The sequence below is a fragment of the Perca fluviatilis genome, chromosome 15, assembly GCF_010015445.1.
Source record: "Perca fluviatilis chromosome 15, GENO_Pfluv_1.0, whole genome shotgun sequence".
Taxonomy (NCBI): domain Eukaryota; kingdom Metazoa; phylum Chordata; class Actinopteri; order Perciformes; family Percidae; genus Perca; species Perca fluviatilis.
The window spans coordinates 29,656,580-29,671,647 of record NC_053126.1 but is presented as its reverse complement, the minus strand read 5'-3'; the positions used below and the strand labels follow the sequence as shown (position 1 = coordinate 29,671,647).

At 42.0% G+C, this 15,068-nt stretch overlaps 1 protein-coding gene and 1 long non-coding RNA gene across 2 annotated transcripts in view; both read left to right on the top strand.

The window, feature by feature from the left end:
* The window catches only part of LOC120574204 (retinoic acid receptor alpha-B-like), a 31,535-nt gene extending 23,407 nt beyond the window's left edge, over positions 1-8,128 (top strand). The window contains exons 9-10 of the mRNA XM_039824429.1: positions 1,575-1,665; positions 6,301-8,128. Coding sequence (XP_039680363.1) covers positions 1,575-1,665; positions 6,301-6,599 — 390 coding nt within the window. The 3' untranslated portion in view covers positions 6,600-8,128. The remainder of the gene's footprint in view (positions 1-1,574; positions 1,666-6,300) is intronic.
* A 742-nt stretch (positions 8,129-8,870) lies between these two features.
* Positions 8,871-14,526, top strand: LOC120574873. Its single transcript, XR_005641916.1, has 3 exons — positions 8,871-9,269; positions 9,674-9,732; positions 13,856-14,526. It is a non-coding gene; the product is annotated as an uncharacterized LOC120574873 (long non-coding RNA).
* Positions 14,527-15,068: the final 542 nt, after the last annotated feature.

Genomic DNA, 15,068 nt, shown 5'->3' with positions numbered 1-15,068 from the left:
CGGAACACCACGGATAACTTTAGCTTGCATGTTTTTTCATGCACGCTTTATGAACGTGGACAACTCAGTGAAAGATTTTGCATTAATTAGGGCATTCAATCCCTGTTTCTATGTTCATTCTATGTCTAGCCTATTTTCATGTGAAGCACTAAGTGCACGTCATTTCCTTACTGTAAAGCAATCAGCTGTATTGCTTGTATGAAGGGTACTATACAAATTAAGATTATCAATATTATTATTATTATTATTATTACCAAGGCTGGAATTGAAATAATAAAAAAAAAAAGATAGGCTACCAGTCACGAAAGTGAAACAAATAGGTTGTCACATTAAGAATGGTTGCTCACGCTCACCCTCCTGTCCACTCATATTTACCCGCATGAATCCCAATAACCATGATGAAATATTGTTACATCTATGCAAGATTGGCATAACGTGTTAGGCCTACAATTACTGCACATACTGTACCTATCATCATTCTTAAGTTTCAAACATGTAAAAAAACGTCTCATATCCCGTTTTCTTGAACGACAGGCGTCTGTTTTGGGGGTTAATACGCTGATTATGAACGACCAAATTGTGTGTCCCTTTTAAATGTTGCTTCCGCAAGTAATTGTGTGACGACATTCTTCTCCTTTCCTTTAGTAAAGGGTGGTCCAGTGTATCCTATGCTAAATGAGATAATAAAGGAAGCATTGAAACACCTTTCCTTACCATTCAGAGAATTCGACCAGCTCCTATCATGGCGGCCGCTTGAGTACTTCCGGGTCACTTCACTCAATTAGGGACCTTCCCACGCAAAAAGGACTATTGGAACACAGCCACAGACTAAATACACTAGGGAGGGAAGGATGAGGGACAGGTGAAACTAGGGCAGGGCAGACGATCACACAAGGGCAGGAAGTGAAGTGATTTTGAAACCTAGCTCTGGGGAGTTAACTCCCCGGAGTCCTTATGTATGTAGCTCTGCGATTCCCTGCAATGTCCGGCTACGTCCTGCTGCGTCCTGCCGCGTCCACCCATGCTCTGCTGTGCCACGTTACATCCTGTAACGCCCTGCTGTGCCCGGCTTACACCACTGTTAATCATAACCCCAACCGGCACCGTCAGACACCGCCCTACCAAGAGCCTGGGTCTGCCGAGGTTTCTTCCTAAAAGGGCGTTAATCCTCGCCACTGTGGCAATAGCCACTGCTAATGCTTGCTCTTGGGGGAATTACTGGAATTGTTGGGGCTTTGTAAATTATAGAGTGTGGTCTAGACCTACTCTATCTGTAAAGTGTCTCGAGATAACTGTTGTTATGATAAATAATAATAATAAAATTGAATTGAATTGAAACCAGAGGATAGGTGAGTATATCAAATTTAAAACAGGAAACAATGAATCAATACCGCAATGAAAAACATAACCTAAGGAGCAGAGCGTGGTGTGACGGAAACAAATCGGTATCAGTTCTCTCAAGCATCAGTGGTTAATAACATTGCAGAGGGAATGTCACAATAATAATAACTGATTTATATTATATACATAAATATAAACAAATTCTTTTCCTCCATGTCTTTGTGTGTGCATAGATCTATGTGAGGAGGAGGAGGCCTGATAAACCCTGTATGTTCCCCAAGATACTGATGAAGATTACTGACCTCAGGAGCATCAGTGTGAAGGGTGAGACACACATACACACATACATACACATACACACACACACATACACACACACACACAGTGTGCAGGCTATACAAGTGGTGGCTGGTGATTTTACTTGGGTGCAGTGGTGGCGCTAGAGATTTTCTTTTGCTGGTGCTATGGGGTTGCTCGACTTTTTAGTGAGGGTGCTTTGAAATTTAGGGTTTCCTATGGGGTGGCTTGTGGCTCGGAGGAAGAATGGTCGCCCCATACCCACGAGGTGGGCGGATCAATCCCAGGCTCCTCCGGCCACATTCAAATTCATGGAACAGCAAGAGACTCCGTTGTTTATGACCATATTACAAATGGCTCTGTGATTGGCAATGTAATCCGTGGCCTGTCCTGTCTCCTGCACGCTCCAGAGAAAGCGAGTTAGAGAGGACTGATGTTACAAAAGTAGTTCTGTCTCCTGTTGTATTGGTTTGCCCTCTTAGGCCGGTTACACACTGGAAGCGTTGCGCGAGTGTGTCAGCTGCGTGGCGTGTCCGTTTATATTTGCGTCAGACACGCTTCTGGTATGTAGGACACAGAAAAATCCACGCAGCTGAGACGCAACAGAAACGCCACGCTCGCGAGACGCGTGCAGTGTGTAACCGGCCTTATGGACATAAGAGGGGCGCATGCTTGTGCAGCGACTGGCAGCAACTACATTTGTATCAGTGTTCGTCTATGATGTTCTACTAAACTCGACTTGAATACAGCGGATCTGGACCGATCAACAAGGTGGAATTGGATAAGATCTAATTCTGACCGTCTTCTGTGTTTGCAAAACCACGGAGCTTACAGTGCGCTTTATACTGCGGTTGGCGTTCTGCCTTTCTTATGGTCTCCAGCTCTCGAACCCGGCTCGGATTCAGCATAGCAGAGAGATCCTTCTGCAGTGGAGTAACCCGCCGTCAGTTTCTCCCCCCTGATCTAACCTTCCCGTGCCTTTTACGCATTCACTGATCACAAGAATGATCAGAAAGACTCTTAACAATGCTCCGCCACATAAAACAAGGGAGCGGGGCAGACTCGGTGGCGTACTTCAGAGACTACGGAGACAAGACCCTCTCTCGTAGTCCTCTACCATCCGTCATCCTCGCTAATGCACCATCCATTCCAAACAAACTTGATGAACTTCCGAGCCCATGTTCGGTTTCAACACAAATTCAGAAACGCATGTTTGTCGGCGTTTACTGAAACTTGGCTTTCGGATAGAGATTCGATTGCGGAAATGTCCATTGATGGATTCGGCGAGCCGATCCGCCTCGACCGTGATGCCCGGTGTCACTGGAAAATCCCCGGGGCGGGGGTGTGTGTCTGTATGTTAATGATAGATGGTCGTCGTCAGAGAGAGATTAAGTGCACTAAACGCCCACACTACCTCCCCCGGGAATTCCCACAGATATTTGTCACCGTCGTGTACTTTCACCCGAGAGCTAATGAGGAGGAAGCCTCGGAGTCTGGACTTAAAGTAACCCCGAGGCTGCAATCCATACCTCCAGATGCGCCCATGCCAGTGCTAAGTAGGGATGGGCATCAAGGAAAAAAGGGGGAGTTCTCTGCGCTTCTGCAGACCACAACAATCCGGTGCAACCAAGGCAGGACACAACAGAATAAATAGCAAAAAATTGCCGGTGCAACACAGATGGGCATCATTTGGATTTTAACAATTCTGATTCCAATTCCGATTCTTCCTTTCGATTCCGGTTCTTATCTATTCTCGATTCCGATTCTTTGAGTGGTGGAGTTGAAACGGGTTAGATGCTTATTTCACAAATAAGAGGAAAGTTTTATTTTGATTCATAGGTGGGTTGCAGTTTTACAGCTTTTACAATGCAAAATAAAGCCACACTAAGGCTCCGCTTACTGTGCTGCACGGCTGCAACACAACAGGTGCCTGGCTGCTACGGAAACCAAAACTTGCACATATTAAATTTGGAACCTATGATCAGATTTGACACCAAATCCTCCAAACGATTCCAATAAAGAAACTATTCCGATGGAATCGTAATTTTTGAAACGATTCCGATTAGGAATCGGTTCTCGATGCCCAACCCTAGTGCTAAGTGACTTCAATCACTGTTCATTGGAAAAAAAAACTCACAGGAATTTCTACCAATACGTCACCTGCTCAACCAGGCATAGTACGATTCTTGACACGTGTTATGGTTCTGTCAAAGGAGCATTCGAGTCCCTCCCCCTTCCCCCGCTGGGCAGGGCTGATCACAATTGTGTGCAGCTCTTACCAGTATATCGGAGGGGTCAGGAGGGGTAATATCACCACAAGACAGATCAGCACCTGGACTGAGGATTCTGCCCTGAGTTTACAGGGATGCTTTGACTGCACAGACTGGGACACAGTTAAGGAATCTCGCAGTGACATCGATGAGCTGACCGACGTCATCAGCAGCTATGTGTCCTTTTGTCAAGACAGTGCGATTCCAAAAAAAGACTGTGAAGGTATTTCCTAACGGCAAGCCATGGGCGTTAAAATCTCTGAAAACCCTGTTCCGTTTGAAAAGAAGGGCATTTCGAGAGGGCAACCTTACCGAGTTGAACAGGCTTTAAAAAAAAAGAGAGATCAGGGGTGAAATAGGCTGTCGAAACAGAATTACAAGCAGAAGCTGGAAAGAGATCTTGCTAACAATAGGCTGGGGTCTGCCTGGAAAGGTTTAAAAACAATTTTTAGGCTCAGAGAGCAAAGGCAAAAATGATTGATGAAAATTGATGGTTGTAATTCTGACAATCTATTGGCACAGGAGTTTTAATCAAGTTTTATCTCAGGTTTGATTGCCTTGATTTTAATAGTGAAATTGTACATTTGAAAAACACACTATCCAGTTCGGGATCTATTCCCTTTGATGTTCTCTCTGTGGCCAAATCTTTTAAACACTCTAAAGCTAGGAAAAGCCCAGGTCCTGATTAGCCTTTTTCCTACCAAGTAGTTATAGGAACGTAGTTATAGGAAACAGTCCACTTCTAAACAGTTCTACTAACTACTCTCCCCCAAAACCATTTTTTTCCCATTTGCATTCACACTAGCCAAGTGGCCATAGGAACTGAACTTTTGTAATTATCATCACAGCCATCTAACCACCACTATGTGGAAAAGGGAAAAGACCCTGCCCTGAAGTAGGAGCTGAAAGAGTTACAGGAACTGTGGCCAGAGGAACTTAAAAATTGACTGAATTGAATTTGGCCCACCCATGAGAGAGAGACATCATGGCTTTCAAACGAGCAAAGTGGCAGTTGGTCAAGGCCACACCCCCACCCTTCACCTTGCCCCCCCCTCTCTCCTCCTCAATAGCAGACACAGAAATGGCACATCCTAAGGAAAGCTCATTGTGGGACTGGCTCTAGTGGCTGTAATTCTGCACCAAGGCTGAATTTCGGGAAAGAGACTTCAGATACAGTATTAGGGGACCACTAAGGTCTATATAAAAGAGACTTCAGATACAGGATTAGGGGACCACTAAGGTCTATATAAAAGAGACTTCAGATACAGTATTAGGGGACCACTAAGGTCTATATAAAAGAGACTTCAGATACAGTATTAGGGGACCACTAAGGTCTATATAAAAGAGACTTCAGATACAGTATTAGGGGACCACTAAGGTCTATGTAAAAGCATCCAAAAAGCAGCATGTCATGGGACCTTTAAATTTACTTGTATAACTCCTACTATAAATAACTCCAGTGTTATGCAAAAAAAAAGGCCAGCAGCGCCTGTATTGCCTGAGGAAACTGTCCCAAGTTCCATGTCGACAAGTCCCTCACAGATCTTACGTTGAATCTGTCCTGTCCTTCTCCCTTCTCTGTTGGTTCGGAAATCTGAACACCAAGTCCAAAACTGCACTAAACAGAGTTGTGAAGATGAGCAACAAGATATTGGGTGTCCAACAGTGCACATTATCAGACCTGTTCCATGGTCAGGTAGTCAGGGAAGCTAATGCTATTTGCTCCGACAGTTCCCACCCCTTATTCCCTGAATTTCAGTCCTTGCCGTCTGGACTCCCGTCTAAGATCCATCTGTAAGGAGTAACGGGTACAAGTACTCCTTTATACCTGCAGCCATTTCCTCATTTCGTCCTCTTTCTTCATTCCTTGGTTGGCTATATATTCTAGTCTGTTGACTATGTGTCGAGGATATCCAAAACGTTGATGAAAGGCGTTGGTGATGTAATATAATGGATGCTGATGTTGCGTTGATGATGGTCATTGTTGATTGTATTGTGTCAACTTTGTAGGCTGATATGCACTTTTTCCTACCCTATGTAGGTTACTTTGACACTGCTATCCATGCACCTTGTACTGGTATTTACTTACTGTCTTCGTACTGTTACTGTTGTGTTCCAGTTGGAGTGTGTGTAGAACTTGTACGTATTTATGTGTCTTGTATGTTTTTACTTGCTGCACACCTAATCGCCCTTCGGGGACACAAATAAAGTTGAATTTGAAGTTGATAACGCGCAAAAAAATTGATTATTCTAATATATCCGAACCTCTGTGGTTTTTTAGAACGGATATTCAAACCCCTAGACCTGGGACTTAGCCCAGGTCCACCTACAGAACCACATAATCTCTTATCCTGAACTTCTTCTCTCTGCCTTTTATTTCTTTCTTTCATAGGAGCAGAGCGAGTGATCACACTGAAAATGGAGATACCTGGCTCCATGCCTCCCCTCATCCAGGAAATGCTGGAGAACTCTGAGGGACTGGAGGGGCACGGAGCCGGGGGAGGGAAAGGGGGAGGCGGAGGAGGAAAAGGTAGAGGAGGGGGCAGAGAAGAGGACGAAACCGAGGTCGGAAGCCGTCGTCCAAGTCCGTCTCCCAAATCGGTTCGCTCTCGCAGCCCGAGCCCCGTGCCCTGCTCGCCGCCGCCGCCTTCTTCTTCTTCTTCTTCCTCGTCTTGCTCCCCCACCACCTGAAGTCCTACACCCAGCACCTATGCTCCACACAGCACCCCCTCCTCCTCCTCCTCCTCCTCCTCCTCCTCCTCCCCTCCCACCCCAGCGCACGGCGCGGCACTGCCAGAACACCATCCGCACAGCAGACTGAAAAGAACTGCACCTCCATAACAGATGACAAAAGACAAAGAGAAGACAACAAGTCTGAATGTCTGAGCCCATGAACTCTCCGGGTTACTGGGGACACGTTCGGCCCTTGACCGTACAGTACGTGTGCCAGGAGCGGGGGCAACCGTGACTATCTACGGTTGGGTGAGGTTGAACGAGAGCAGGTAAAGGACGCTGTGAGGACTTGATTTGTTGTTCAGACGTCATGGTTTTACATTAAAGGCAACAACAACAACAAAAACATTTCACACACCTAAAAGGTTCATTATATGCCGACTGTACCTAAATGAAGAAGCATGGAGATTCTGAAATGTGGACGGAGCGATGAAGAGGATTCCTCTTAAATCACACATCTTCTCCCTTATGAAAAGTCATGTATAGTACGCAGAATCAGTACGTGTAATATATTGTATATAAAAAAGGCTGTGAAAGAAGTTATGTCGGAGTAAGGCGGACTTATACAATAAGATATTTTCTTAAATGTACATGTGTGTGTATATACTGTATTTACCCAACACAATATATACCCCCACCCCTCCCCTCACCGACACATCAGGGGAAATATTAATCTTTGACTTAATTTTCTTCCACTGGAATCAAAAATGTAAACGTAAATTGGAGACTTTCTATCACTTTAGGCAAATGCATAAATGTATTTCTCTGTGTCACTTTGCATCATCATCCGTAGAAATGTATTTAGTTTTTTTTTTTATGATGTAGTTTAAGCCACTCAAATGACTTCACTTGTGAAACATAAGACGTTTTCATTTTAAAGTAATTACAATGTCCGCCCGTTGGTGGACAAGCTGTGATACCAGAAGTAGGGCTGCTGTATTATGGAGAAGGAAAAAAAATCATAATCACGATTATTTTGAACAAAATTGAAATCCTGATTATTTGACACAATTACGTATTGACTTTTGGAAAGATGTTGCATTTACTGAGGTTAAAAAAAACAGTGAAACCGTTAAACAAATCAAAGGTGAAAAAAACACCTTGAACTCTGACATTTCCCTTAATACTTTTCCCGTTCTCATTCAGAAGACGAGACAAAAGAGTTTACTTGCAAAAATGTAACGTGCAAAGTCATTTTTTTTTTTCTCCATTCCAGTTTTTGTGATCGTAATCATGATTAAAAATGTAATTAATTGCGAAGCCCTAACCAGGAGTACAAACACCGCCTCACAAGAGGTGTCCCATCTGGTAGGCTGTATCAATGATGTTTCATCTACAGACCTGCTCCGGTGCCCCCGGATGCCCGTCACCTTCCTCTTTCTTTGTGTTGGCGTTCTAACCTCCGGCTGATTTCTGAGGACTATGGTTAACTGCTCCTCAGATCTCTGCAGGGTAAATCCAGACAGCTAGCTAGACTATCTGTCCAGTCCGAGTTTCTTTCAAGTTTCTTCCCGAGACTATTTTTGCAGAGGCACCGTTGCTCCGTCCGGCGCTTAGCACCGCCCAAGACAATTGTGATTGGTTTAAAGAACTGCCAATAAACCAGAGCACGTCTTGCTCCTATCCCGGGAATGCTGTGTGGACTAGCAAGGTCTGCCAATGCGAGACTACTCATCCGGTAACAAGTTACCCCCGCTGGGGCACTAGAGCTTTCGAGCTCTGCAGGATTCTAGTTTCATTAAGGTAATATGGAAATGTCATCAGCAGGTATGACAGGTGCTGCCCCCAGAATGTATACAAGCTGTATTTTGTTTTTATAGTGTGCACCACTAACTGTCACTGCCACTGTCTCACTACAACATCCCTTACTTTGTCAGGTACAAATGTCGATTTTCACTGTTATCCTCTTTAACTCACTGGAAAATATGAAAACACAGGGAGTTAATAAAAATGTATGATTACCTTCTATCCTAAATTATGCGTGCTCTTTGTTAAACCATGGTGATCACTGTGAAATAGGCTCATTATATATATATATATATATATATATATATATATATATATATATATATATATATATATATATATTCCCATTACCCATTGTCTTTGTTTCCAGGAAATGACCCTGGCCTTCATCATTACTTCAAAGCAATACAACTGTCATAAGTCCCCATCAAGGAGATCACATGATCACACCTGAGGCTAGTGCAGGCACTCCCGCATGGAAAGGATCCGCCCCCCTCAGGTGCTAATAACTTCACCTTAATGAGAGGCTACGGTAGTGGCAGGGTTCGAAATGAGGTGGGTCTGGGGGGGGTCCCGGACCCCCCATAAGTCATTAGGGACCCCCTATAAGAATTTATTTTTAGATTTTGGGGGGTCCCCGACAAATATTTTTAACATTAAAAATGATTGTGAAAATTATAGGTCTTTAGTGACGTTTTATATTTATAACAATAATTAATGTATTTCCTAGCGCGATTGGGCAGCAATCAGGGCAGCTAATAGCATCACAGATTGTTGTTGTGGTCCTCCGGCGCATACAGTACAGTCTATGGCGCAGTATGTTATTGTTGAACGCGGCAAAAACGAAGCCTCACAAAGAGTGAAATCCCTAATGAAAATCCTGTAAGTGCTTCAATTATGTTTATATCTCCATAATAATTGCTTATTATAGTAAAATATTTGGAGTTGGTGTTCCTATATCAAAAGTTGCATTAACTAACTTAGATACCCAGTGTAACGTAATGATTAGAAGAGTGCGTTTGTCAACGTTTCTTGCTAGCTGTATGTGTATGAAGCATAGGTATGAAGCCAAATAATCTGCCAGCTAACAGCAGACATATAGCAGTTAGACTAGTTATTCAAAGCTAGCATAACAACCTAATTGTCCAGTCAGTGATTACGAAAGATAGCGAGGACTTAATTCAAGTCTGTGAGTTGATTAAAGTGAATGTAATTTGAGCATGAACGAGTGTACATGAGCGCTTGGTAAGCTATCTAGGAAGCTAATATTATTTTTCTTAATTTAGAATCCTGCATCATGGAGAGAGAAAGCGGGAAAAAGAAAGATCACCGACTTTTTTCAAGGGTAAATTGTGCCTTTGTTATACCATGGCTGTTGTTGGGTGAAATTGTAGATATATTGGTCAATTGTCCACAGGTGTCTTCATTAAAATTAATTTAATATAGCCAAATGTTTTACCATAATAATAGTAATTAAAACAATATTTTGCACTATAGAATACAGTTAAAAAGGCCAGCCCACAGCAGCCCAGATATAAATATGTCAATATAATTTTGCCTGCAGTATATAGTGTAGCAAGGTAGTCTTCAGTATTTTTTATAATTACATTTTAGGGGACCCCCCAAGAGTCCTAAGTCATTTCGAACCCTGGGGAGTGGGAACGGTAAGACTGACGTGACTGGCGGTGTGCTGATTTAACCTGGACAGTCACAGGTGTGTAAGATGATTTGCGATTTCGGAAGGGATGAACACTTCGGAAGACAAAGGACTCAAAAGACCTGCTTGTTTCCTCCACTACAAACTTTGGTATACACTTTTAAAATGTGAACGGCGACAACAACGGAGCAACGGGGCTAGCAAGGACGCAGCGGAGCTAAATAAGCACCGGAGCGGTCCCCGAGGCAGCTAGCTGTCGTCTCCCGAACGCTGAACTATGCAGAGACCGTGGTGGGTCAGTAACACCACGCAAACCCCTCCAGGGGTCTGTTTCAGAAATTTTAGTGTTTAGCATTTAGTTTAGCATTTTAATTTCCAGATAACTACCTATTTGAGCGGAATCAGAATGCAAAGACAAATGCAGTCAAAATACAGAACTTTTACTGCGCAAATTTAACAAACATCTTTTATAAAAACCAATACAAAAAGTCTTACAACTTGCAATAATTACACTTTTGCTTCAAATTCAAGCCCAGGTACATTACACAGTATTCAAGTAAATCTAAAAAGGAAATATAAAACAAGTGACTTAGTGAAGAGGCAATTTGCATTAAGATGGGCTTTGAGGTATATTCAATTCAATTTTATTTATAGTATCAAATCATAACAAGAGTTATCTCGAGACACTTTACAGATAGAGTAGGTCTAGACCACACTCTATAATTTACAACGCCCCAACAATTCCAGTAATTCCTCCAAGAGCAAGCATTAGCAGTGGCTATTGCCACAGTGGCGAGGAAAAACTCCCTTTTAGGAAGAAACCTCGGCAGACCCAGACTCTTGGTAGGCGGTGTCTGACGGTGCCGGTTGGGGGTGTGATGAACAGTGGCGTAATAGTCACAATAGAGATAATGGAACAGTGACTACAATGGTAGTCGTTAGTAGTTCATGTCATAGCCGGGCACAGCAGGGCGTTACGGGGTGTAGCGTGGCACAGCAGAGCATGGGTGGGCGCAGTGGACGTGGCAGGACGCAGCAGGGAATCGCAGAGCATAGCAGGGTGTAGCAGGTCCACAGCGACAGCTGCACCGAAGACCCAGGTCTTGGTGTCACCCTAATCCAAGGCGATGTTCTGGGCGAAGAGGTTTGTTTTAAGTGGCAGGGCAATGCCATCCAGAGTAATTATATCTTCGGATAATGAGGTTCGGAGGTGTTTAGGGCCCAGCACAATAACTTCAGTTTTGTTTGAGTTTAACATCAGAAAATTGTAGGTCATCCAGGATTTTATATCTTTAATGCATACTTACTTTACGCATAGCTAACTGACTGGTTTCGTCTGGCTTGATTGATAAGTATAATTGGGTGTCATCCGCATAACAGTGAAAGTTAATTGAGTGTTTCCTAATAATATTGTCTAGAGGAAGCATATATAAGGAGAATAGAACTGGTCCAAGCACTGAGCCTTGTGGAACACCATGGCTAACTTTAGCGTACCTGAAGGATTTATTGTTAACATTAACAAATTGAGATCGATCAGAGAAATAGGACTTAAACCAGCTTAGTGCAATTCCTTTAATGCCAACTAAATTTTCCAATCTCTGTAACAGGATGTATGGTCACTAGTGTCAAATGCAGCACTAAGATCTAGTAGAACAAGTACAGAGACAAGTCCTTTGTCTGAAGCACTTAGAAGGTCGTTAGTAAAAAAACACCAGTGCCGTCTCTGTGCTATGATGCTTTCTAAATCCTGACTGAAAGTCCTCAAATAAGCTATTGCTATGTAGAAAATCACATAATTGATTAGTGACTGCTTTCTCAAGGATCTTGGAGAGAAAGGGATGTAAAGGGAGGTCAGATGTAGGTCTATAGTTTGCTAAGACCTCAGGATCGAGGTTGGTTTTTTTCAGAAGAGGTTTTGTCACAGCTACTTTAAATGACTGCGGTACATAACCTGTTAATAGAGACATATTAATCATATCTAGTAATGAAGTGTTAACCACGGGTAATGCTTCTTTAAGTAGCCTCGTTGGGATGGGGTCTAAGAGACAGGTAGATGGCTTAGCTGAAGAGACCTTTAACATTAGTTGTTTAAGGTCTATAGAATAAAAGCAGTTTAAGTATATGTCAGGTCTAGTCATTCTTTCTAGCAGTCATTTAAAGGTGAACCATTAGAGGTTGAGGGCAAGAGGTGATGAATAGCGTCTCTAATTGTTTTAATTTTATCATTAAAGAAGCTCATGAAGTCATCACTACTCAGAGCTAGAGGAATAGAAGGCTCAGTAGAGCTGTGACTATCTGTCAGCTCGGCTACAGTGCTGAAAAGAAACCTTGGGTTGTTCTTATTTTCTTCTATCAGTGATGAATAATAGTCTGATCTGGCCTTTCTTAGGGCCTTCCTGTAGGTTTTCAGACTATCTTGCCAATCTAAATGAGATTCTTCCAGTTTGGTGGAACGCCATTTACTTTCAAGTTTTCACGAGATTTGCTTTAATTTACGAGTTTGGGAGTTATATCAAGGTTTCCTTTGCTTCATCATCTTCTTTTTGAGGGGAGCAACAGAGTCTAAAGTTGTCCGTAGGCAGGCCGTAGCACCATCTACACAATTATCAATTTGAGACCTTTATGTAAAACTAAAGTTTACATAAAGGTCCTCTGTTTTATTAAAGCACGGTAATGAGTTTAGTGCTGTTGGAATATCTTCCTTAAATTTAGCTATAGCACTGTCAGATAGGCATCTAGTGTAAAAGCTTTTATCTAATTTCGTATAGTCGGGTATTAAGAATTTGAAAGTTATTAAGAAGTGGTCTGATAATAAAGAATTCTGCGGGAATATTATTACATCTTCAATTTTGATGCCATATGCCAGCACAAGGTCGAGAGTGTGGTTAAAACAGTGGGTGGCCTTATGCACACTCTGACTAAAACCAATTGAATCTAGTACTGAGTTGAAAGCAATACTGAGGCTATCGTTGTCAACGTCCATATGGATATTAAAATCACCTACAATAAGTACTTTGTCTGATTTAAGGACTAAATATGATAAAAACTCAGAGAATTCCGATAAAAAATCAGAATACGGACCTGGAGCTTGGTAGACAACAACAAATATAACTGGCTGTACTGATTTCCATGTTGGATGTTGAAGATTAAGAACAAGGCTTTCAAAAGAGTTGTAATTTAGTTTAGGTTTAGGATTAATTAACAGGCTTGAATCAAATATGGCTGCAACTCCCCCTCCTCGGCCTGAGCTTCTAGGAATTTGAGTATTAATATGACTGGGGAGGAGACTAACATATTCTTCATGGCCCAGCCAGGTTTCAGTAAGACAGAATAGATCAATTTGATTATCTGATATCAATTTGTTTACTAGCACTGCTTTAGAAGAGAGATCTGATATTTAGTAGTCCACATCTAATTTTCCTATCCTGTTCTATCATTGCAGTGGTAGTTTTAATTCCAATTAGGTTGTTAAGTATTTCCCCTCTCTTGGTTACCTTTGATTTAACTGATCTGAGTCGAGGAACTGACACCGTCTCATTTTTTGGGACAGGCTGTGGCTGATGCGGAATGGATGCTAAATTGACTATGTTTGCAGTCAACTTCTTATTACTTAGGGGATTCACCACTTTGTATGGTCTATTGTTGATTATAACTGGAATAGTACTAGTACTACATGTTACCCTGCAGAAAACATTTTCAGATCCATCCACTTGTAAAGTGCCATTAGGATCAATACCTGGGGGGCATGAATCTGTGATATTTTCCACAGAATGTCAATACTTACTTTTCAGTGTGGTCGTTATGTTTTCAGATAGCAGCCTGGCTCCATGTCGGTGTGGGTGGAGACCATCATACTACAGCTCCTCACCGTGCCATTGATGCCCGGCATATCCATATCTACCCTGGAATTATGCAGAAAACCCAGCTCCAAAGAAATTAAGATTTTGACAATTCTATTCCTAAAGTGCCTGACTTTGCACTGCCCCCAAATGGCCAAATATGGCTCCCCGTTGACTTTGTATGTATGTATGTGGCGTTTTCTTTTTGCGGGGTACAAATATTCCACCAGAACAAGTTTTTGCAGAGCCACGCAAGCTGCGTCCGGAGCTTAGCGCCACCCAAGATGATTGTTTGGTTTAAAGAAATGCAAACAACCCAAAGCATTTTTGTTGTTGTTGTGGAAACATGGCTGAACAACAAAATATGAATTTATAGTGTGGTGTGTCTCATTAGTACCACATAGCAGAACAGGTCTGCATTGGTCTGGGGTGTTTGGGTCCCATAACTTTGACGCTATCGAGCAAAAAGCCGTTTTCCATAGGAAATGAATGGGGTTCTTAAAAAAATGTAAATCGAGTTGCCAGGTAATATCTGTAATTTGAAAGGTAATATCTGTAATTTGAAAAGAATACAAGATAATTTTGTAAACTAAATTACAATAAAGTGTTGTTTTCCTGTAAAAAAAAACACACAATACATTGCTGTAATTTATGTACAACAATAACCTGTAAAAGAAATCCTGTATTATACTGTAATTATTTTAACAGTTATTAACAGCAATTTTACAAGACTTTACTGGCAACTTTTTTGCCAGGTATTTACTGTAAAATCTACACTCAAATTCGTTACAGTGTGTCAAATAAATATAGCAAGTAAAAGAAGTATAGAGTAAAAAGTACAATATTTCTCTCTGACATATAGAAGAGGAAAGTAACAAAAAAATGGAAAAATGTAATTAAAGTACTAGGCTACAAGTACCTCAAAACTGTACTTAAGTACAGATGCTACTTGAGTAAATGTAGTTACCTTCCACCACTGATTGGGCCAAATTGTTCAACTTTAATAAAGGTATTTTTTCCAACAGGTCCCTTTGTATCCCTATGTAATAGACACATACAATATGAATTTTGCTCGTTCAGAAATGCCGTAAATAAGCTCCATTAAAAGAAAAGATTCTGGGGCTCCCTCATGTCTAAACCCTGGCTATACGGCAGTGGGTCTTTAGCTTTGATTTGAAAATAATC